The 25,719-nt window shown below is 39.6% G+C and overlaps 1 protein-coding gene across 2 annotated transcripts in view; it reads left to right on the forward strand.

Moving 5' to 3' along the window:
• The window catches only part of sorcs3b (sortilin related VPS10 domain containing receptor 3b), a 137,407-nt gene extending 112,363 nt beyond the window's left edge, over positions 1-25,044 (forward strand). Inside the window, exons 17-27 of one of the 2 annotated variants that reach the window (XM_017708828.2) lie at positions 1,643-1,756; positions 2,154-2,325; positions 5,566-5,752; positions 5,992-6,125; positions 6,233-6,356; positions 7,196-7,308; positions 10,768-10,893; positions 13,485-13,584; positions 19,491-19,596; positions 21,707-21,984; positions 24,240-25,044. In XM_017708828.2, coding sequence (XP_017564317.1) covers positions 1,643-1,756; positions 2,154-2,325; positions 5,566-5,752; positions 5,992-6,125; positions 6,233-6,356; positions 7,196-7,308; positions 10,768-10,893; positions 13,485-13,584; positions 19,491-19,596; positions 21,707-21,984; positions 24,240-24,301 — 1,516 coding nt within the window. In that variant the 3' untranslated portion in view covers positions 24,302-25,044. Of the gene's footprint in view, positions 1-1,642; positions 1,757-2,153; positions 2,326-5,565; positions 5,753-5,991; positions 6,126-6,232; positions 6,357-7,195; positions 7,309-10,767; positions 10,894-13,484; positions 13,585-19,490; positions 19,597-21,706; positions 21,985-24,239 lie in introns of those variants that run through there. The other variant, XM_017708829.2, reaches the window with a different exon arrangement.
• The last annotated feature ends 675 nt before the right edge of the window (positions 25,045-25,719 follow it).

Genomic DNA, 25,719 nt, shown 5'->3' on the forward strand with positions numbered 1-25,719 from the left:
ACAAGAGAAGGTTTTCAATGTAGGAGATCTTCTCTGAGGGATACCACTAAACAGAGAGGTCAGAGTCCAAAACTGCAGGCCCCCTGGAAGGGACCATGTGTGGTCTCTGCATGTTATGGCCCTGTACTCTATGAAGTTCCAGGAATGCGACACAGAAAGGTTATGCATCATGATCGCCTCAAGCCTCATGCTGCTTGCATATTGATTGGTCAAGTCAGTCCAGCACCTAGATATATGACTCCATTGTAGGTTTGGGTGAGAGTAGAAAAAAAAGGTTGGATGCTCGCTGCTCATCACATGGACGAAGGTTAAACTCCTGTTCTGTGCCCGAGCAAGAGTGCCTGGACACTGACAACCGCAAAACTGCAAGACCATACGGAAGCTAGAAGTTCTCTGTCACTTATCCTAATGTGTTGGTGAGTGCTGGCTTTTCTGCTTACCTGTTCTGAATGAAGATTTCAGTAAATGCTTGAGCTAATCCCATCTAAGTTGATTGTCGTGGCTGCTGCTTCACCTCCGCAAATATACTCTACAAGTAGTTTCAAAATACAGATGCATGACAATATGATATAGCTGTATATGCCTGGGTGTGTAAACAAGTGGCAGCGCAATATGTAATATTTATGGATGTATAAACGAACTGAGAACCCCACACAGCCACTGAACCCAGCTGGAATTAGTAATAGTAGTTTATATGATTTAAACTCTTATAGCTCAGCTCATCTCAGAGTTTAAACCTGAAAGCTGCTCTGAGAAGCTTTATTTCAATTTTAATGAAATTCTACAGCAAAAATCACTTGTTTTAAAGGCTATAAGAAAACTGAGACAGTTTTAAGACTTTTTATTACCATGATTAAATCATATTCATAACTGGTTATCCAGTATAAATCATTTTCAGTACTAACTTTGCCTCAGTGTGACAGACAGATGTTCCCAGTTTAGTCCGTCAGATGCTCAAACCCATCACTGACTTTCTGAATGTCCACCTACATGAATATTAGGCTGGATTTGATCAAATAACCCTTTTAGTCCTGTTCAGACTGTCGGACAAATGCGTAACACTTTCATACTTAAAGACGGCACTGATGAGCTAGAAACACTAAGATTATGTTTTATTTATGGAAAATGGAATTTCTCTGCTGCATGGATCAGACATGGGGTCTCATTTCAGAAGAATATGTAGCATCATAAAAATATGCCTGAAAAGGGAAACCTTTTTGACTATTTTCCACTAATGCATTGTTCTCTATCTCCATCTCCCATAATTCTTTGCTTTGTGAGTTAATATGGAGCATTTGTGGGAGAATTGAATGTTTAATGTTGTCGACATTTCAGATTCCTGCATGAACTGGTACTAATGTTTTCTGTGGTGCCTTTGATGAGAGCCTTTGATTGAGCATATGATCCATGCTAGCTCATCTGCAGTTGTCTATTGAACAGTCATTTAATGGAGACACACCTGCTGGTTTATACACCTGTGTAGCTCCGCCCACCTGCCCTGTTTCCTTCCTGTAAAGCTGAGACTGATCAGTAATTGAGGCTTAGTTGACAGGTTGGTAAAGTGTGATTAATGATGTGCTCTCACTCTCTCTCTCTCTCTCTCTCTCTCTCTCTCTCTCTCACACTCTCTCTGTCTATGCAGTGATTACGGCTTTGAAAGGCAGGTGAGCGGGAAGTGTGTACCAGCATTCTGGTACGACACACACACACCTGCACACACCTGCAGCCAAGGACACGCCTACCTCAAAAGCATTGGGTAATACACACTAACTCATACGCTCAAACATAGACACACACACACACACACACAAACTATCGTGAACACACACCCTAACATATGCACATCCTAACACACACTCACACTCAAATACACGCCTATCTCAACAGCACAGGGTAACACACACTAACACGTACACACACACATTAATGCACACAAACAAACAAGCACACAGTTACACTCAAATACACACCTACCTCAACAGCATTGGGTAACACACAAACGCACACACTTGCAAATCTGCTTTGATTGCCTCTGCGTGTGTATTAGTGTGCTTGTTTTGTGGGAAGGTTAAGTGTGTGCATGTGCAGGAATGATTGTAATGAAGGTCATTTTATCTGTGTGTGTGTGTGTGTGTGTGTGTGTGTGAGTGCAGGTATAGGAGAGTGCACTCTAATAACTGTGATGAGGGTCTGGAGGAGGCTCTGAGCCCCCGACAGCAGCAGTGTGAGGAAACTCCGCCCAGCGGCCTGCAGCTCCAAACCAGCAACACACTGCTAACAGCTAATGTGGGCACCAACGTCACCTTCAGAGTCACTCTACAGCATGTGAGTACACACACACACACACACACACACACACACATTAATAACCTGATTGCGGTCAGTCTCAGTGGTCAGTGTATTCTACACAGATTCACTGTCAAGTGGATTTATTGGCTGTCACTTCAAGGTTAGCTCATAGATTTGCTGTTCGCGCTTTTTCTCTGCGTTCAGTTGGGTTTGTGTTTTGTAGCTTTGTGATTTACTACTCTATTTGTTCTTTTTGACTGGCAATGTCTTCAGACCCAAGTGAAGGTTAGCAGCCGATACTCTTGGGCTTTGTTTGAAACAGTCTAAGTAGAAGAAATATGTAGTGTGCAGTAAGTTTCTCCAGTATGTAGCCAGAGATGTCTTTCAGATATTATGCATTGCATATTGCAGTGCCATTCTTTCAGGAGGACATAACCATAGGCATAATCATATAATATGTTGGTACATTTTGGCGGTATTACTGCAGTTTTATGAACTTGTAGTACAGCAAACATTTCATGATGGCAGTTTAGCATTTTAGCATTTGATATCTCTGATTTCTGTATTGGCTTGGCTGCACTGTAAATTAGGGTCTCCCTCAATGTACTGTAAGTTTAAAAAAAAGTTGATTGATTTATTGATTACATTGATTGATTTAATTATCATATAATTTAAACAGGATATACCACTGATGTATTCAGCATAATGAACAATATGTCATTAAATATAGTGTCCCCTAACACTAGGGGGGTGGTTGGGAAGCAGCAGCCTCTGATGAAATAAAAGAAGAAGATTGGTCAGTGCCTTAGCAAGCAAGTTAGACTTGCATTTGATGTTTGCATTACAGATTTTGTGAAAATAAAAATGTTTGTACTGCCTACTAAATTCTGGCCAGGATAGTTTTTGCATAGTTTTTGCAAATGCAGTTTTTCATGGTAAAGTATTTAGGTCTGATTTACAGCACTCATCTATGGGGTCACTTTGGTTATACCTGTAACCTGGGAATCACAAAACATCTAGAACTGTAAAATGCTTTTCTTTATTGAACACTTCAGACAGTGTAGATCTTTATAATTTTGGACTTATGTTTTGCAAATTGACTGTGAGGAAGTTAATGTTGTTAAATGTTATAGTTGTTAAAGTCAAGCTGTGAAAGATCTGGTCCAACAAAGACCAGAGAGTCTACCTGTGGAAGATCTGGTCCAACAAAGACCAGAGAGTGTACCTGCAGAAGATCTGGTCCAACAAAGACCAAAGAGTTTACCTGTGGAAGATTTGGTCCAGCAAAGGCCAGAGAGTCTACCTATGGAAGATTTGGTTGCACAAAGACCAGAGAGTCTAGATGCAGAAAATCTGGTCCAACAAATCCAGAGAGTCTACTTGTGGAAGATCTGGTCCAACAAGGGCCAGAGAGTCTACCTGTGGAAGATCTGGTCCAACAAGGGCCAGAGAGTGTACCTGCAGAAGATCTGGCCCAACAAAGACCAAAGAGTCTACCTGTGGAAGATCTGGTCCAACAAGGGCCACAGAGTCTACCTGTGGAAGATTTTGTCCAAAAAAGACCAGACAGTCTATCTGTGGAAGATGTGGTCCAACAAAGGCCAGAGAGTCTTCCTATGTAGGATTTGGACCAATAAAGACCATAGAGTCTCATCATTTAAGATGTGGTCGAACAACAACCAGAGAATCTACCTGCGGAAGATTTGGTCCAACAAAGGCCAGAGACTCCACCTATGGAAGATCTGGTCCAAGAAAGGTCAGAGAGTCTAACTATGCAAGATTTGGTCCAAAAAAGACCAGACAGTCTACCTGTGGAAGTTTTCGTCCAAGAAAGACCAGAGACTCCACCTATGGATGATCTGGTCCAATAAAGACCAGAGAGTCTACCTATGCAAGATTTGGTCCAATAAAGACCAGAGAATCTGATCACTGAAGATTTGGTCCAACAACAACCAGAGAATCTACCTGTGGAAGATTTGGTCAAACTAAGACCAAAGAGTCTACCTGTGGATGATTTGGTCCAACAATGACCAGAGACTTTATCTGTGGAAGATGTGGTCCAACAAAGGCCAGAGAGTCTACCTGTGGAAGATTTGGTCCAACACAGACCAGAGAGTCTACCTGTGGAAGATTTGGTCCACCAAGGGCCAGAGAGTCTACCTATGGAAGATTTGGTCCAACAAAGACCGGAGAGTCTAATCATTAAAGATTTGGTCCAAGAAAGGTCAGAGAGTCTACCTATGCAAGATTTAGTCCAGTAAAGACCAGAGTGTCTACCTGTGGAAGATCTGGTCCAACAAATACCAGAGAGTCTACCTATGGAAGATTTGGTCCAACAAAGGCCAGAGAGTCTATCTGTGTAAGATCTGGTCCTACAAAGAACAGAGAATATATCTGTGGAAGAACAAAGACTAAAGTGTCTCCTCATGGGAAACTAGGTTGCAAAAAGACAAGGGAGTCTAGCTGCAGGAGGTTTGGTCACACAAGTACATTAATCCCACCCACTTCACTCATTTTCACTCATACTCCTCCAAACGGTCTCCAAAGCTTTGCTTGATTTCACTTATTAGTGGTCAAGTCTTGATTCAGTTTGAATTGCTAAATTTCTCAAGGAACCTACCTTTGAGCCTAGAAATGTCCTGACCTATTGAATTCCTTTCATTTTTTGCCCAAATCCATAGCATGTGGGGTATTGACATGAACATATAAAGGTACAAACTTCACCTCTCCACAGAAAGCACCCTCTTGTCACAGAAGTTCTTCACAAAAGCCAGGGAAAATACCATGTCCTCGGTCCTCATCCCCCCTCAAACAGCTGCCTTTGCCACTGCCTCAAACCACTAGGTGCTTATTTCAGAACTTTCAGACAGTTTAATTTCTTTGACCACAACTTTGATCACCAGAGCCTGTAGGTTCTGGATGCCAGCTTAGGTCTTTGACTTGCAGATGCTTTATTGATGGTTCTCCTCAGTGGTGGAATGTTACTAATTGCTATCCAATGTGGACCAGAGGAGGATCGGTTCCCCTTTTGAATCTTGGTTCCTCTCGTGGTTTCTTGCTTTTGCACTTAGGGAGTTTTCTTAGCACTGTCACAATGGGCGACACTCATAGGGGTTTGGACCTGGATTTTTTTTTCTGTAAAGCTGCTTGCAACAACACCTGTTGTAAATATCTATCTATCTATCTATCTATCTATCTATCTATCTATCTATCTATCTATCTATCTATCTATCTATCTATCTATCTATCTATCTATCTATCTATCTATCTATTCAGGGTGATTCTATGTCCACAAGTCTGCATTTGGATTTCGGAGATGGAATATCATTATCGTACTCCAACTTCAGTCGCCTTGGCACTGGCATTAGACATGTATACAGAACAGCTGGGATATTCAGAGTTACTGCACATGCTCAGAACAGCCAGGGCTCAGACTTCGCCTCCTTCTACCTGCATATCACAAGTGGGTTTATACATATACACATAAACACATATATACACGTACAAAGTCATTAGGCCTGTCAAAGTGAGAAAGTCATTTAAATAAAAGTTCTGTTCTCAGATAAAAGGTTAAGACACTCTGGTATGTGTACAGACACTGAGTGTGTCTACAGATGTGTGTAATGTATTATAGTAGGTATAACTGCAAAGTGCCTGTTACACTGTAAGTATGTAATCTGTGTGTGGGGGTTGTTTGATTAGGTCCTGTAGAGCGAATTACCCTCTCAGCACCACTGGTGGCCATCAAAGGGCGCCAGACTAACCTGACAGCAGTGGTGTGGCCCAGCCAGCCAGTAACGGCTGCCTTCTACTGGTGGTTCAGCAACAGCACTGAGGTCCAGAAATGCTTATAGAAAATTAATCTTAAATTTAATCCAAACATTAACCTGGAACACATCCTTAACTCTGTGTGTGTGTTTGTGTGTGTGTGTGGGTTATCTAGCCACTAATCACATTGGAGGGAACTGTATCACACACATTTGTGCAAGAGGGCAGGCACCTGGTCGTGGTTCAGGTTTCAGCAGGAAGCTCCGTACTGCAAGATTCTGAAACCATCACCGTTACAGGTACACACACACATACACACACAGCAAAGCTTTAAATATCTGTCCACATTAGGAAGAACCCAACCATCCCCGTCAGGTTTGGTGGGGTTCCAACACCATTTTAGTTTAAGCTTGCATTCTAGCTTTTCTCTTCTACTTTTTCCTCTTTAATATTTCTTCATGTCTAATATCCATAATACAGTGTTTAATCTGGCTCGCTGTAGTCAATTGGGTTGTTGGCAGTAAGTTCTATTAGGTCAGCATGAGAACAATAACAGTGCATGTATAGGTCGAATTCAAGAAGAATTTTGTGGGCTACAGTTGAGTTCAGACAGAATATTGTGGGCTATAATCAAATTCCAAAAGTAATTTTGTGGTCCACAGATGGATTCAGACATAAGTTTGTTGTGCTGCTGTCAAGCTTGGACAGAATTTTGTGAGGGTACATTTGAATTAAACAGAATAAAGCATGTTGAAATATCCCCAAGTTCACATAAAAATTTTTGGCTCAGGTTGAGCTCTAATCACACTTACTTGTGCACACACACACACACACACACACACACACACACACACACACACACACACGCACACACACACACACACACACATTTCAGTCACTTCAGTTTTGTACTTTGGCACCTTGTCTGTCACTTTCTCTTCAAAATGGAGAACATGGGGCTTTTAATCTGGGAGGATTGAACAGTCTGGGGTTTTTTAGTGATTTCTGACAGTGCTGCTGTTTCTGTCTGCAGTTGTTCAGTAACTGACACATTGTGGAGTCTCTCTTTCACACACAATGATCTCTTTTCTTCTTACTTGTCTCTTTCTGTTTCTCTCTCTCTCTCTTTTTCTCTTAGACTTCTTCCGCTCTTTGTTACTATCGTTTTCTCCAAACCTGGAGGAGCACAACCCCTCAATCACTGAGTGGAGGCAGGACATGGGGCGTGTTGTCACGGCAACGCTCTCTCAGGTAAAGGGAGTGTTTTTGAGTCCACGGCGGCTTCCTGTCAGTGTGTGTGTTATTGTAGAGAAGGTTCCTGACGGCAGGAGAGGTTTAATGCTGTCTCTCTGTCTCACAGCCCGGCTGATTTCCCCACAGTATGAGAGCATTAAAACCTCTCAGAGAGCGCTGCATCGTTCTGAAGCCAGGCAGATAACAATCTCTCCAGGCTCCACCTACAAATGTGCTTTTTCCTACTGTTGTGATGCTGGACAATTTTTTCAGACAAATACTATCCAACCTAATGAGAAACTATAGAATGGACTCACTTTATATCACAATACCTACAACCCCAATTCCAGTGAAGTTGGGACGTTGTGTAAAACATAAATAAAAACAGAATACAATGATTTGCAAATCCTGTTCAATCTATATTCAAGTGAATACTCTACAAAGACAAGATATTTAATGTTCAAATGGATAAATTTTATTGTTTTTTGCAAATATTCACTCATTTTGAATTTGATGCCTGCAACACGTTCCAAAGAAGTTGGGACAGGGGCAACAAAAGACTGGGAAAGTTGAGGAATGCTCAAAAAACACCTGTTTGGAACATTCCACAGGTGAACAGGTTAATTGGAAACATGAGTGTCATGACTGGGGATAAAGGGAGCATCCCTGAAAGGCTCAGTCATTCACAAGCAAGGATGGGGCAAGGTTCACCACTTTGTGAACAACTGCATGAGCAAATAGTCCAACAGTTTAAGAACAATGTTTCTCAATGTGCAATTGCAAGGAATTTAGGGATTTCATCATCTACAGTCCTTAATATCATCCAAAGATTCAGAGAATCTGGAGAAATCTCTGCAAGTAAGCGGCAAGGCAGAAAAACAACATTGAATGCCCGTGACATTCGATCCCTCAGGCGGCACTGCATTAAAAACCGACATCATTCTGTAATGGATATTACCACATGGGCTTAGGAACACTTCAGAAAACCACTATCAGTGAACACAGTTCGTCGCTCCATCTACAAGTTAAAACTCTGCCATACAAAGCGAAAGCCATATATCAACAACACCCAGAAACGCCGCCGGCTTCTCTGGGCCCGAGCTCATCTGAGATGGACTGACACAAAGTGGAAAAGTGTCCTGTGGTCTGGACAAAGGTTTACCATGGACGTCGTGTCCTCCAGGCCAAAGAGGAAAAGGACTGTCTGGATTGTTATCAGTACAAAGTTCAAAAGCCAGCATCTCTGATGGTATGGGGGTGTGTTAGTGCCCATGGCATGGGTAACTTGCACATCTGTGAAAGCACCATTAATACAGGTTTTGGAGCAACATATGCTGCCATCCAAGCAACGTCTTTTTCAGGGACATCCCTGCTCATTTCAGCAAGGCAATGCTAAGCCACATTCTGCATGTGTTACAACAGCGTGGCTTCGTAGTAAAAGAGTGCGGGTATTAGACCAGCCTGCCTGCAGTACAGACCTGTCTTCCATTGAAAATGTGTGGCACATTATGAAGCGCAAAATATGACAACGGAGACCCCGGACTGTTGAGCAACTGAAGTTGTACATCAAGCAAGAATGAGAAAGAATTCCACCTACAAAACTTCAACAATTAGTGTCGTCAGTTCTCAAATGCTTATTGAGTGTTGTTAAAAGGAAAGGTGATGTAACACAGTGGTAAACATGCCCCTGTCCCAAATTCTTTGGAATGTATTGCAGGCATCAAATTCAAAATGAGTTTATCCATTTGAACATTAAATATTCTGTCTTTGTAGTGTAGTCAATTGAATATAGGTGGAAAAGGATTTGCAAATCATCATGTTCTGTTTTAATTTATGTTTTACACAACGTCCCAACTTCATTGGAATTGGGGTTGTACATTTAGTCAGTTATTCATTCAACCTAATGAGAAACTGTAAAACCTAAACATTGTAAAACTACAGAAGTAAACTTTAAAGCCCAGCATTTTGGCTGAATGACTGTTTAAAGTAAGAAGAAACATTTTGATGATCAGTCTATGTTTCTATATTAGAGAAGGTCTATATTAGTCCAGGTGGATGTTGGAGAGGGTGTATATTAGTCCAGGTGGATGTTGGAGAGGCTCTAGATCAGTCCACGTGAATGTTGGAGAGGGTCAGATTAGTCCAGGTGGATGTTGAAGGGGTCTATATTAGTATATAGATGTTGGGGGGCATCAATTTGTTCAGTAATCTGACTGCCTCGGAAAAGAAGCTTTACACTGCAGGCTTATTATTTAGTTATCAATCGTAATCATAATAAAGCATTCAGTAATTGAGTGACTGTGTAAGTTCTATAGTTGTGAGTGTGAAGAATCAAGGAGTTTAACGAAGTTAATGATTTCTCTCACACTGTCTGACTGCCCCACTACAAGAGTGATGCCACCCCCCCACACCTCACCATCCCCTGGCTTACCCCCTCAGTGCTGCTGAGGCTGTGGCGGAAATCAGCCTGGCTGTGCGAGAGACAGAGAGAATTAAACTCTCTGAACACAGAGAGAACAGCATCACTCTAAAGCCACTCAGCCAATTAAAGCGTTGGGAGCCAAGAGCTGCTCTATTACAGACAGTCACTCAGGCACGAATATAATGGCCTCTCTCACTGTGTATGTTTGCTGCTGAAGAGGAAGAAGCTTTGTTACTCCAGAACTCCAGAAAATAAATCTTTAACCCTCAGAGTTCAGAGTAACTGCTGATCTTTCACTATCCATTTGATCCATATTTTACATTATTTAAATAACACTACATCATTAAATTAATATTTCATGTCATTAATGGCACATGGATTTGATTTCAATTTCAAAATTATGTTAATGTAATTATATAAGTACATAATTTCTTATATAATGAGTTACATTTACATGCAGTTTATATTCTGTATGAACAGGTTCAGCTTTGCACTTCTCATTTTTTTGTTTGATGTTTGAACAATGTACAAAAAACAATTACACCCAATAGTGTTGAAGTATCATTCAAATGATAATAAATTAAAACCATAATAAAATATGTCCTCTTCTACTTCCAAGTGCAAGTGTGGTTTTGATTGAAATGTAGAATCTGCACTTTCCTGACAGCTCCTGCTTTCATTCCAGTCAGAAATTATTCATATCAAATCTTAACATGATGGAGATGGTGTCACCTATAACTGTGAACTCTTAGGATAAATTGCAATAATAACAGTAATGGATAAATCTGAATAATAAATTAACAGCATGGAAGATCTTTTTACTAACTTTTATAAATTAAAAGAACAAATGTTTTTTAAAGTTTGGTGTCAATGCAGTTACATAACATTACAATAACATGCAGTAATATAATTATAACTCACCGTAGCACATCTGCTATGAGTCTCTGTATATGAGATTCATAGAGAAGACAGAGTTCAGTGAGTTTGTTTGTGTGTGTGTGTGTGTGTGTGTGTGTGTGTGTGTGTGTGTGTGTGTGTGTGTGTGTGCACGGCAGGTATGTGTGTTTCCAGAGGAGCGTTTGTTGGTGTCTGTGTTTCCTGGATCTCCGACTGCAGCTGAACTCTTCATCCTCCCCGAGAAAAACTACAGCAAACCCAGAGCAGAGGAACAACTTGACAAAGTAACACACACACACACACACACACACACACACACACTAAGCTCAGATTCATGAACAACATTTATTCCCAGAAAGTCCTGCTTTGGATTTTGTCCAGCTGGGAAAAGACCTCCTGAGACAGAGTCAACATTTGTTTAATACAGATATAAATGATAAATAAATAATTAATAATTTGTCTCTAATATCCAAACTGTTTGCCAAGACAAGTTTTACCTTACAATCAGGGATGAACGTCAGTCCCTTGTCTAACTTTAAACTTTATTTTGCCATTTAGACATTTTGAAGTGCAGCTGGGTTCATACAGAACAGAGGGACTGAAAACTGTGGAAAACTATATTGGAATTGTCTAATCAAAGGGATTCCAGGATGTCCTTGGCTGGCACCCATGACTTCTGAACTGTCTTCTACAATAGGACGAGTTCAAAAGATCAGAGATCCCAGCCCTGAGAGCATGGAAACAACTTGGAAACAATGAGAGATTCTGCAGTGAAATGGCAGGTTACATGTTACTTGACTGAATAACTTCACTTGTTTAAGGGAGTGAAGAAGTGAAAGCTTAATTTTTAGTCTGAAATCTTGGAGGTGAGCATCTTGGTCAAGTCTCAGGTCTCTAGGGTGTGAGTCCAAGTCCAGTAGATATCTTCTAGATATCTGTTCTGAATGGATGTCACAAGTTTTGATGTCAACCATAGCATCTTCATATCAAAAATACCACAAATCGAATTTGAATCTTGAGTCTCTGAGGAATCAATCCAAATTGAATCTTGATTTTCCAAGAGACAAGTCTGAATTGAGTCATGAGTCCGTAATGTGAAAGTCTTAAGTCTTTGAAAAGGGAGTCTCAGTTGAATCTCAAGTTTCTAAAATGTCTGAGTCTTGGGTATCCTGTGTGTGAGTCTTTAGGATTGAGTCCAAGCTGAATCTTGAGGTGAGAGTCCAAGTTGAGTCTTGAGGTTAAAGTCCAAGCTGAATCTTGAGATGACAGTTAAAGTTGACTGTTAAGGTTAAAGTCCAAGCTGAGTCTTGAGGTGAGAATCCAAGCTGTCTTGAGCTGAGACTCAAAGCTGAGTCTTGGGATTAAAATAAGGACAGGAGCTGTGTTGAAATGCCACTTGAGATTTGTGAATGTCTCCACAGCTGCTGGTGAAAAGGAGAAGCTGTGCAGAACATCTCTCAGGTGCATGATTGGGGGAGCAACACACACACTTTTTCTAAGCTGCTTATCCTTTTGAGTCGCTGGGGGAGCTGGAGCCTACCCCTGCAGTAACGGGGATGGAAGGCAGAAAACATCCTGGACAGGTCACCAGTCCATCGCAGGGCAGGGGGAGCCACAGTAAATTTCTAATATATACATGTTTTCATCAACAGATACATATTGTTGAAATGTTTTCCCCTTACAGAACACATATGAGCCGGCACATGCTTCTCAGGTCCAGTTTGGTGTAAATGCATGATCTGCATCATAGCCGGCATCCCAGGCTGGTGGCAATGATATTTAACTATTCATTAAGAACACAACAGTCTGTGCAAGGCAACCCTCTTATCCATTAAGATAACTTCAGAAAGAGCGGCAGAGATGGATGATCTGTTGAGGCCCTGGTCTCCTAGTTTGGTCTTACCAAATGGAACAGAGTAATGCAGAAGAAGTTGAGTGGAGATGCTGGACTTGTCCGTTAGTGATATGCCTGTTAATTATCACAGCCTGATGCAATTCAAGTGTTACTTAGGGCTGAAAAGTGCACTAGCGCAACAAGAGCAATAACCAGAGTCATTATAACCAGACTCATTTACATTTCAGAAAGCAGAAGTTTGTAGCAGGTGAATAATAGATTAGTGCTCAAATGCTGCACAAGTGCATTTGCATTCCTAAAAACACACTGAAAGAAGATTCACACATAGATAGCACCGCAGGAGTGAATGTTTTTATATGACATTGCACAGAAATGGACAGTTGAACATGGACACTTTTTGCATACCATTTCTGAAAAAACATGTATTTCCAAAATGGATTATGAGAGAAGAAAATACTTATAATTCAACTTGATCTTCCCTTTATGTTTCAAAATGTTTCAAAGGTTAAAAATACAGAAAAATAGTATTATTCATTTTTGGAAGGTGAAAGCTTTTCTGCTGGGCTTAATTAGTGTAATGAATGTGTAAATAGAAAATGACATATTAAACATATTTGTGAAAATAATGTTTATGGAGATAAATATCTACTTTCCGATGGTTAAACCTACATCAGGATGTCACTGCTGCTCCTCACAGCTGAACATTACAGGAGGCTTAAAACATTTATAATGAAATTTTATTACGACTGATGTTGGGTCATTTTTTATTGATCATCAGGAACTGACCACAAAATGTGAAGAGAATAAACGTGAATGGAATTAAATGATAAAAGATGGGTTTGTTCTGACAGCAGTGAGATGCTGAAAGACCTGTTTGTTTGTTAAGCAGGTTTCTCTTTACATTTTCTCACATCCTCACTGACGACCCGGCTGTGCTGTTTGGAGAGCTGATGTTGTTTCCTCTTCTTTCCCGCTTTAGTGAGTAAATTGCCTCTGAACGGTGTTCCTGCTGTGTTTCAGATGCTGGAGGTGTTCATTAATGCTTTGAACCAGAACCTGATCCAGTTTGATCTGAAGCCGGACACTCGGATCACTGTTTCTTTCACTCAGCTCACTCTGGGTAACACACACACTCACTCACTCACACACTCACACTCAAACACACACCGGGGACTGACACTCCTGTCACTTTGTTCCGCTTCACGGTTTCAGTCTGACATGGCCGCTGTTCCAGTCTGACACGGCCACGGTGGCTGGACTCAGCAGAGTCCTCTATAAACCATTGGATCAGACGGTGTGGGATAAAGAGCATTCAACAGAATTTAATCCCCCATTTAAACCCTTCAAACAAAAGACAGTTATGAAATTAATAAATACAATAACAGAAAAAATGGATGATTTTGACTGCAGCCATTTAAATTTAAATTCTAATAACCCCTCTAGCTGCTTTTCAAAATGAATAAAGACAAAGCAATGGAATCTTTAAAGACCAAGAAAAATGTTTTAAATCAATCCTTAAAAAGAAATGAAACCTCACGTAGTACATTTATGAGAATATTCAGTCCCACTTTATGCTAAGTGTCTGCAATAACTGTGTAGTTACGTGATAACAAAATATGCTACAACAGTGTAACTACACACTTGAAAACGATGGTTCTTCCATGGTTCTTTAGTAAAGAAAATGGTTCTTACAGAACCATGAACATTCAGAGAACTATTTGCATGGGGTTCTTTGCATGGTGAAATGATTCTTCATAAAGAATCATTTCACCATGCAAAGAACTCTATAAGGGACCTTTTTGAAAATGGTTCTATGTGGCACTTAGAAGAGTCTTTTATTGTATACAAGCTTGACATTATAACAAAAAAGAATCCTTTTGGTGCTAAATAGAACCCTTATCAAAAGACACAAGTAGAACCTTCTACAGCACATTCTCAATCAACCTGAAGAACCATTTTACCATGCAATGAATCATTTAGTCATAAAAAAGGTGCAAAAAAGCCCTTGACGAAACATCTTTTTAATAGTGTAGTTATGAGTGTATCTTGATACCTGCAGCATCACATTTTCTCTTATGTAATTATGCGTGTAATAGGGTGAGGATAATTATTATTAATTTGTTTGAACTGTGTTTTTTCCCTTATTTCTGATTGTAATGGGAGTTTGTGGAAATCATCAACCAGATGTATTGAAAAATCAGCAGTTCACTGTACTACACATGTAATTACATAAGAGAAAGTATTCTGTTTTAACACAAAACCATGCTTGTGTGATTACATGAGTAAAAAGTGAAGCTGACACAATATTTATATAAACAATACTGCTGTAATCTGTCTGTAATAGTTAATACTCATCTGTAGTTACGTTGTCATTGCATGTATTGTTAATGTGTAACTACACAGTAATTAGAGACAGCATGATATCTGAAAATTCCAATGATTCCCTTCAAATACATTTATATTTGTAAATGTATATATTTGTAAAAGATTTATAGACTGCACGTGCTAAAAACAGCAGAAAAAAAACAGGTTAAATGTTCTGGACTGTTGTGGACATTTTCTCTGCTCTCTCCCTACATCGTCTGTGTCCGGTTCGTGACTAGCAAGCTGAGCTTTTTAGTCATTGTTATCCTGAAACAGCAGCAGATGGACTGATTTACTGTCTGTCCAGTTATAAATAAGAGTTTCTGAAAGTGCACCATGTTCAGTGGGTGACTATCTTCAGGCTGTGACGAAGAGTGATGGGCTAGTGTACTAGATAACACTCTTGCTCTGGAAGGCGGAGTCTGTAAGAGATAGCTATCATATAGCACAGTAAGTAAACCCCCCCCCCCCCCCCCCCCCCATCCCCACTCCCAGAAAAAACACTCCTAACGCTACATCTGTAATAGGGTTACAGTTAAAAGTCACTGTGGATAAGAGCATCTGTCAAATTCTTCAAGGTTCTTTAGGGTCATTTAGTAAAGGGCTCTTTGCATGCTTAAAGGGTCTTTTTCATCATGAAACAGTTCATAAGATTGAGAATGTGTTCTATATAGCACCAAAAAGAGTTCTGCTATTGTTATGATGTCAGGCAACCCTTTTCTATAGAGCATCGCTGCTGACATCCTGTATAAATAAAAGTAATGTGTGGCCATGACTTAGCCAGGGATGGGAAAGAGATCCTAATGTGTGGCCATGACATAGTAAGGCATGATCTCATTCCCATGCCTTACTAAGTCATGGAAACTGCATTAGGATCTCGTTCCCACGCATTAATAAGGCATGGCCACACATTATTTTTATTAATACAGGATGTCATCAGCGAGGCTCTGTACTTTTTTGGTCCTATATAGAGCCATTTTCACAAAGGTTTGCATGGGAGAACTGTTTCACGATGCAATGAACCCTTTAAGCATGTGAAGGGTTCTTTGAGTGTTCACAGTTCAATGTAGAACCATTTTCTTTGCTTAAGAACCCTTGAAAAACAAGGGATTGTAGAACTTTTAGGAGTGTAGGTAACAGATTAGAGACAATAAATATGATAAATATTATTATATAAAATAATAAATAATATTTAGTTCTCTATTTCCATTTACACTGGTTTTGAGTGTTATGAACAGCTGACTTGTAATTATAAATAATAGACTGACCACCATCAAAATTCTTACATTTTCAGCTTACAGACTAATAATTTCTGAAAAGATAACTGAGTTTGCAAGATCTGTATAAGCAAAATGTACATTTTTAATAAAAAATTTGCCAGATTGATAAAAATACTCTTTCATTGCATTTCAGCATTTCATTAGCTGTCTGAAGAAAAGCACGTATTTCTAGAATTGTAACTTTACAAGAGAAGGCAAAACACTCTTTACTTTCAATGTGTCAAGGTAAAAAAGATTTTATTCCAAGTGATTTTGCAGCATTTCTATTGGTCCAGACCTCATGACATTTTCACAGTGTAAAGGGCAGCTGCTGTGGTCAAATGCTATAGAAAAGTAAAACCAAAAAAAAAGTTGAGATAAAAGTTTTTTTGGACAGTGATGATTAAAATAATGGTATATCTGAGCAGCCCAGGGTCTGTTGAAAATAACAACATATGGCATGTGTGACTGTCTCATATAAATACTTTATAATGGTAATTGTGATTTAGCCAGGGTCCTAAGATTTAAGAAAATTAGCAGTTACAAGCAGTGTGTGAAATATCCCCGGTATTCAGGGGTCCCATGTTATCTGAGTGTTCAAACTCAATAACCATATGGGACTGAGGCTTTAATGGAAGTAAATGTATGTTTTATTAGTTGTTTGTAAAGTCTCTGTTCTAGTGTGGTGATGTGCTCTTCCTCACATTAACTGAGATCTTCCTCATCTCCTCTTCTGTCTTCAGTGTGAGAAACAAGGAATAGTCACCCTTTCAGATTTACAGATCTGCTGCAGCACATTGTGCAGTTTTTCAGAGGAATCTGGGCAGAGTTACAGTTTCTAAGCTATGAAGGACCAACTGGGTGAACCACTCTGCTACAACGCCACCCTGAGGAAAAGCACTGCTGCTGCTCTTGTTAGTTAAGAACAGCAAAGACAGAAGCTGATTTTGGGTGAAGCAGATAATCAATGAGCTTCACTGAATTCCCTAAACAGACTGCATAATGTCATAATAGACATATTTTCAGCTACCCACAGAATTTTGATTTTGAGACATCTGGGAGTCCAAGATGTTAATTTGGAAGTCCTGGACTTCCCAAGACCCCCTGTATTTTGCATCGTGACAACATAGCTAACAGGAAAGGGCGTGGGCAGAAGCAGCCAAGGTAGCAGATTTGAAGGGGGATGTTTTTTGCGCCACCCCACCCCCCACGCCCCACAGAGAACAGTGACTGTAGCGGATTTAGGATCATCAGAAAGAGTTGCTCTCCACTCCAGAAAAAAACACTTTTACCCTTTTCAGGCAGACCAATTCATCTTAATTTCAGTGAACAGGAAAAGGTTCAGAATGCTGCCAGAATTCTGCTCAAAGGTCACGCAGTGTGTGTGTGTGTGTGTGTGATATTATATAGACTGATCTGCCTGTCAGTACCTCACAAACCTCCAAAAAACACAGAAACCAGCACCGCTGAGCTCAGTGTGATCACAGTCCTATATGACCTTCAGCTAACTGAATCGCTTAATTAAGAAATCCACAGAAACAGACTTAATGAGAAACTAGTGTAAGAGAATTTCTTGCTTTTTTTCACACATATGTTTATACACAGAACGTTCTTTACCCCTCTGTGGTCTGAGGACATTCTCTTTTGACTTGTTCATCTCTTCTTAAACTTTCCTTTAAAGGCTCTTTGTATAACATGATGCTCATATGATTTATATGAAAATGCTTCATTATCTTCATCACTACTTTCCAAAACTGCTGCAGCAGCTTCAGCAGCTGTAAACTCTGTATGTCATTTCACACGTGTCTCCAATGTGGACTGAATGAAGAATGAAGGGTTTCCAGCATGATGGATGAGTCCATAGAGGTTTCCTGAATGTCCATTGGTCAGTTTTACACAGAATGTAGACAGACACACAAATCCACCAGATACACAAAGTAAGAGGCAGATGCTGTGTATCTTAGCCCCTCTTCATAGCCTCATTACTCTGGATGTCACGTTTGATCTTATGATAAGATGGAATGGAAAGGGCAACTCTACAGATTCAAGAAATGTTTGAACTGGATATCTGTGCTGAATCATCACAAAGATACACAAACAGACATGGAGATGTCTCACTGCACTGATATGGATTATAATACAATTTAAAACAGGTGGGGAAATAAATATCAAGTGAAGGTGGTCTGTGGCCAGGGCTTAAAATCTGGAGAAAAGTGAAAAACAATGGCAGTCCATTAAATAAAAGCTTTTATGCCTGACATTTTGAATGTACTGTGACTCTGATAGATGATAAAAACCAAAATAAGAGATGTTTTTGTCCACAACCACAGTATAATAAAGGCTTTTATTTAATGAAAAGTGACATCATTTTTACTGTTTGATGTGTGGAAACAGTGTTTGAAAGTATCACAAAATACAGTTCACTCCTCATTTAGCACAGTCTATAGATGAACAACACTGCATTCCCGAATACAACAGTTAAGCTCCGCCCATTCACATTGATGCTATAAACAGTGTTTCAGTGGTGGCTGCTTTTTGATTGAGAGAGCCAATCAGAACGGAGCTGATTTACATATATCAGTCCTAAAGGCATAGGAAAAGAAACAGGCTTTAAGGGGTAAAGAGATGCTGGAAAATGATCATGTAGAAATAAAGGTTTTTGTCCTAAAACCATACACACACTCAGAGGGAGAAATACAGGATTAAAATGTTGAATATGCGCAGTAAATATTGCCACCATGCAATGAAGACAATAGAGCATCTTCCTGCTGACTGAACTGCCGAGTCTCAGCCTGTTTACTGTCAGTGTTTAGCCATGCGTGAGGAATCACACTGGCTGGACTATTCAGATCATTCACATACTGTTCAGGTAGATCAGGTCGATCCATCTGTCTGTGTGTCTGTCTATCTGTCTTTCTGTCTGTCTATCTTCTCTGTCTCTTATTACTCAGTATTATTGTTAAACTGTATTTGTCTTATTTACAGTTATTTCTGGAAAGCCTTTTCATTATATTATTATAATTGACTCAGTTGGAATGTGTAACTGAGCTGATTGTGTTAATAAACTCATCTGTGTTAATCCAACCTGATGTTTTACACACTGAGCAGCACTGCTGAATGTACTAAACAGTAATTAAAGCCATAACATCACACAGACACCTAATGCTCTCCACTTCAGTGCAGTGATGAGTTTTCTGTCTTTCATAATTACAGTCAGATTAGTGTGAGATCATAAAAAACCCTGCAGGTTCCCCACTGTGACTCTATGAACTGTAAAACAGCCCTTATGAAAATGAAATATGTTGGATTTAAATATATGATGTCGATATACTACACAATGTAAATATATATCTGTAATGTGTGCAATGTGTGTAATATGGTGTAATGTGTGTGTTATGTGTAGCTCCATTGGTGGACTCCAGTGCGATCCCCAGTGGCTCTGCAGCACTGATGCTGGTGTCTCTGGCCTTCGTGGGTTTGGCTGTGTTCTTCATCTACAAATTTAAACGGTACCATAACCTCACACACTGTGTTTACATCAGCAAAATCACAAGTTATTTCCAGTTTCCAGTGTTTTATATGTTGTTAAATATGTGGTATTAGATTAACAGTGAAAAGGTTGGCTTTCATGGGTCACAGAAACCAGCAGTGAAATCACTGTAATAGAAACTGTAATATATCACTAATACAGTGCAGTTAAGTTACAGTGCAGTTGTTCTCTACAAGTTTTGCTGTTATTTACATCTTTATGGTAAAACCTAATGGAGAACAGAACTCGTGTGATCTTCTAACTTAGTCTTCACTCTCAGACTGACGAACACAGGAAACTGAAGCTAACACAGGCAGAACACTGTCTGAAAAGCTAATATGGACATAACAGTTTACACTGCTTAAGACTGTGGTAAAACATTACATTTGACATGAAAACTCAAACATATGTTTCTAAACAGCTTATATGTTTCTGGTTGTACAAACTTTTAAAAATCTAATCTGGATACAGTTGTTTACTCTGTAAGTCTACAGGAGTTAACTAGTATCTTACTTTAGAATCATACATTTAAGATTAAAAGTTCAGGAGACAGTCTGGAAAAAATGGATTTTTTTTTCACTTATACACTCACTGGCCACTTTATTAGGAACACCTGCTCAGTGATGTTCACATCCAACACAAATCACTTTTGGTGGGGCATCATTTTTGGTAGCAGATAGATTGGTTTGGTATTTCAGATACTACTGATCTCCTGAGATGCTCATGCACAAAGGTCTGTATGGTTTACATGGAATGGAGCAGAAAACAAAAACATCCAGTGAGTGTCAGTGGAGAATGGCTAGACTTGTTCAAGCTGACAGTAACACGAGCACGCAACACATCCACACCTAAGGTAGATGGGCTACAACAGCAGAAGACCATGTTCAGTTGTACTCCAGTCAGCGAAGAACAGGAATCTCAGGCACCAGTGGGCACAAGCTCACCAAAACCAGACAGTTGAAGTTTGAAAAAGTGTTGCCAGTCTGATTATAGACATGATGGTGGGTCAGAATTTAATGTAAACATCCTGAAACCCTGGATTCAACCTGTAATGTGTCCATAGATCAAGCTGGTGGGGGTGGTGTAATGGTAGAGGGATGTTTTCTTGACACATATTGGGCTCCTAATGTCAGATAAGCATTGTTTGAATGACACAGTTCACCTGAGTATTGCTGCTGACCATGTGCGTCCCTTTACCACCTTCTAATGGCCACTTCCAGCAAGATATCAGACCTCATCACAAAGCACAAGATCTCAACGTGGTTATACGATCAAGATGATGAGTTCAGTGATTTTCAGTGGCTTCTTCAGCCACCCAACCTGAATCAAGTTGAGCCCATTTGGGAGAATGTGGTAGAACAAGATAGTCACAATATGAATGTGTAACTGATACATCTGCAGCAGTTTCTTAATGCCAAGATGGACCACAAACCCTAAGGAGCATTTCCAGCACCCGATTAAATCCACGGCATAAAGAATTCAAGCTGTTCTTAAAGTAAAGAAGGTTCTGTCCAGGGTTAGAACAGCAGCTGTTTTTCCAGTGCATGGTACTGGCTCAACTCTACTCACCTTTTTTGGTTCTCCATTGGGCAAACCTGAAAGCTGGTACTATTTTTTTTTTTGCACCATCTCCATTGAGGTTCCAAGTGGGTTGAGCCAATACCAAAAGGTGATGTGGAAAAACTGATTGGTCAAAAAGAATCATCACTATCACTATGCTAACATTAGCTACCAGTTTTTTCCCCAAACTCTCCTTTCCATCAGCCTCTGTCTGATTTCATAGAACAGCAGCTTCATGTCATGTCACTAGGATGACCAGCTATGTTGAGGGGGTTCTATATCTGCACTGGATAACTAAGAAACTGGTACCAAAAGCAAGTAGAGTTGAGTCGAGACAAGTGAAGCTGGTATCATGTGGTGGAAGTGCCAAATATTCCTAATTAAGCATACACTGAGTGTATAAAACGACAGAAATTACCATAAACATTCTATTTGTGTGTGTGTGTGTGTGTGTGTGTGTGTGTGTGTGTCTGTGTGTGTGTGCGTGTGTGTGTGTGTGTGTGTGTGTGTGTGTGTGTGTGTGTGATCAGTAAGATTCCGTGGATTCATGTTCAGGCGGAGGACACACAAGAGAAGGAACCGGAGATGATCAGCGCCGTTGGTCCAGGACAGAACACCACACACACTTCATACACACCACGCAACCCCACACACACACCATACACACCATGCAACACCACACACATCCCCTTCACCACCCGCATCAGCACACACACGCCACTCCCATCATGTCCTGCAGCACACAGCCAGGCTCCGCCCCCCCAAAACAATCGGGACATGATGGAGGAGCTGGAAACCCCAAATGGAGGTAAAAACAATAAACACACACACACACACACAGTGTACTCTAGATCAGAAACATCAACAATACCCACATAAATTGTTTTCGATGTTTGTAATTTACACTGAAAATTTGAGAATAATATAATCTTTCAATGAGGTAAGATTAATCAAAAATTAACATTAATGTTGCAATTATTGTGAGAAATTCTCCCGGTGAGCACACAGCACAGCACTGTAGAACTCCACCACCTGTCAGCTTAATCATACTGCAGGTCCTTTGTGGTTATGTGGGGGTTTTACTTTGCCTTTCTCTTCAGCAAATTTGCAGATATATTTTATCAGAGAGTTCCAGATCTCACCCAGTTCCTGTTAACTGCCATTTCTAAATGCCATTTTAAGCAGTTGAAACTTCAATCTGGATGCACTTTGTTATCTTTTTAGCGTTTTCTATTAGCTTCATTTTCACTTCTGCTGCTGGCCCCCTTTTTTCAAAGCTTTTGTGTGAAATGCCATACCCAAAGTAAAAGGTGATGCTGTTCCCACATACTTTGTACTGCTGTCATGGTTTGATCTCTGTTTAAAGCAATTTTTAAATTAATTGAGCTAATAGTAAAGCAAGAATGAAGAAGTTTATTTCTGATTGATTTACAGATCTCTGAACTGCTCTCTGCCCGTTGCTCAACTTACAGACACAGCTGAGCCCCAAAACAACCCTCATCTCACAGATTTGCGAGAGTTTTCTCATTTATTATTTATGTTCCCAATGAGATGATCTTAACTGCTGGAAATAGATCATAAAATGGTTTGTTTTAAATTGAATCTTTCGATTTCAAGCTTTAATGCTGGACGATTTAATGCATAAAGTGATGGATGAAAAGCTGGAAGTGTATAAGAGGATTGTGCTGGTACCTGTACAGTGATCTAAAAAGGTTAGAGGAGCTCATGGTTGTTGGGTGTCTGAAGGCTTGAGAGTCAGAGAATCGGTTATGCTTTGTCAACAGCTGACCTAATCAGCCTTAACTTGTCAACTTACAAGGCCTAACAAGTTATTAAAGTTCTGAGAAAGTTTCCAAATTCCAAATTTTTTGCACATGTCAAAGCCTCCAAAATGTCTAAGAAGTGAAATTATGCATAAAATGGCAATATTTTTAGATTAACCCCTTAAAATTAAGGGGTTATTATTATTATTCAGTAACTACAGGGTCTTCTGTGCAGTTGGTTGAGCTATTCTGAAGTGTGTAATAAAACTTTGTGCCCACCAGTGGGTCCTGGCCACTTAGAGTATATAATATAATATAAAGTATAATGATGTCTAATAATTGTAGACTGTATATGTTACTGGTTTATTATGTACTGATTATCAGTGTGGTTCTGTCTAAGACAGTTTGAGGTGAAAGTGTATTTGAGTGTTTGAGAGAGAGCGAGAGAAAGAGAGTGAGGTCAACAGATTGACCCCTTTCCCCCCAGTGTCCACTCTGGAAGTTTCCTCTCAGCCTTACATTGATTTTCCTTTTAACTCCTCTCTTCACTCATCAGAAGCTGATTGCAGGCCGTTTTTCCCTGCTGACCACGTTTACACCTCTTTATGTTCCAATACAAAACAATCTAATCTTTTTTAAAACTATAGTTCAGGCAAAAGTCCAATTCTTCCCCACCTCCACAACTCCACCTCCCTTTACCTCAAATGTAGATGATCAGCAAGGATGTGTCTAGTCTCTGAATTTTGCTTCTTTATTTTTAGCACTGGAACTACAAGGCTAATGTAGCTAATAAGTAATGCAAGCTTATATTCTACTAGTTAGCATCAAGCTAACACCAGACAGCTTATATCCCACCATTTATCAACAAGTTAACACCAGAAAGCTTATATCCCACCAGGTATCACCAAGCTAACACCAAAAAGCTTATAACCCATCAGTAAGCACCCAGCTAACACCAGAAAGCTGATATGCCACCATTTAGCACCACGCTAACACCAGAAAGCTTAAATCTCACCAGTTAGCACAGATGGACTTTGTTATGAGGTTTCTCACACTACGAATTACAAACTTGGGCTAAAACATGGTTTAGCTGTCGCCACATGGTGTATTGATGTCAGTTGTTAGCTACAGTAGCCCCAGCGATAGAACTAAAGAATCAGACTTCTTTGTTGATTGAAAACTTCTGAGGTATTGGGTTGGGGGGGTGGTAAATTACAATTTTGGATTTTGCTTGAACTTTCACTTTAATCTTGAGCCTCTCACACTCTTAATGATGTCATGTTTTTTTCCTTGTTTGTAGGTGCTGCAGGCTTTGGTGAGAGACTGAGGAACAGAGAGATTCCGAACTGCACCAATGTCTGAAATCAACCTCACATACCAAAAAACACAGTCTTACTTGCTGATTAATCTTCTATCTCGTCTTTACGTACATTCAGCAGAATGTATCTCTAAAAACATTATTTAAACTGTAAATAAAGTTTTAATCTGTGGAAAGTGACAGAATGGATTTTGCGTTAGAAATAAAGTCCAGTAGTTCTTATAGATCACGAAAGAAGTGTGTTTATCTGTTTAAGCACATTAGGAATATGAGATCTTTAACTGGTACACGGTGTAGCTCATTTCATTTTATAAAAATGATTTAAACTCTTCTGCATGAGAACTGACAGGTATTTGAAGAACTGTACATGACATTTTAGAGTACTTTAGAGAGATGAATGTCACATATTTGATAGCAAAGTCTAATATAAACACTGAAACTGAAAAAGAATAATGTCAGTGTTTTAAAATAGTTCTATATGTTCTTTTAAAGGATTTTAAAGATCTATGTTGATATAAATTGAAACTGTAGAGGCTACATGAGTGAATGTTGTCGGAAGCTGACAGCTGTAGAAGATTCTAGTTTCATCACTAGCATCGTGTCTGTGTTTTTGTGCCTTTACGCTGTGGATCCTTTTGATCAATTGAGCTGCTGTATATTTAATTTGCTGTTTATTATGATCATTATTATTAATATACAGTAGCTGGTATGGTGCATGAATCATTGCTTTGTAAAGCTGACACACCAGTTTTAAATCTGACTGTGAATTTCACTGTATCAGTCTGAATAAATGTATTTTTATATAATCAGTGATCAAGTCCAGAGTGTTGTTTTTTCTTCTCAATTTAATTTCAGTTCAGTTTGTGAAACAAATTTACAATCGAGATTGACAAGGATTGAATTGGAGTTTTCTAAAATCTACTTTGGTATATAAGCATGTTTTTATGCAATTTCAGAATTAATTCTAATTAATTGACTATCCTCTGCTGGTCCAGAATTTCAGGTTTTTGAGTGATCAGCACTGGTACTGTCAATCTGCTGATGCCAAAAACATGCAATGTTTGAATCATTGAATGTTTGAAATATCTTGAGATCTTTTGGACTTTTAACATTTATTATGCATTAATGAAATGAAATTAAAATGCATATTTATATGTAATTAAACCAAATAAAGAAAAACGTTAAAAAAGTCCAATTTTGCTTTTAGTTTAGTTTTCTAATCGTTTCTGTATTTTAATATTTTATAATGGCGCAGTGTGCTATCCGGAGTGGTCCAGAGGAGGGTGGCTTCCCCTTTTGACCCTTGGTTCCTCTCAGTGTTTCTTCCTCTGGCTCCTATGGAGTTTTTCCACTGCTGCCTTTTGCAACGCCCATGGGGGCTTGGACCCCGATTTGTGTTACACACACTACAGAATCACATCTGTTTTTAATGCAGTGCCACCTGAGGGCCCAAAGAGCATGG

Source organism: Pygocentrus nattereri, chromosome 10, assembly GCF_015220715.1.
Source record: "Pygocentrus nattereri isolate fPygNat1 chromosome 10, fPygNat1.pri, whole genome shotgun sequence".
Lineage (NCBI taxonomy): Eukaryota > Metazoa > Chordata > Actinopteri > Characiformes > Serrasalmidae > Pygocentrus > Pygocentrus nattereri.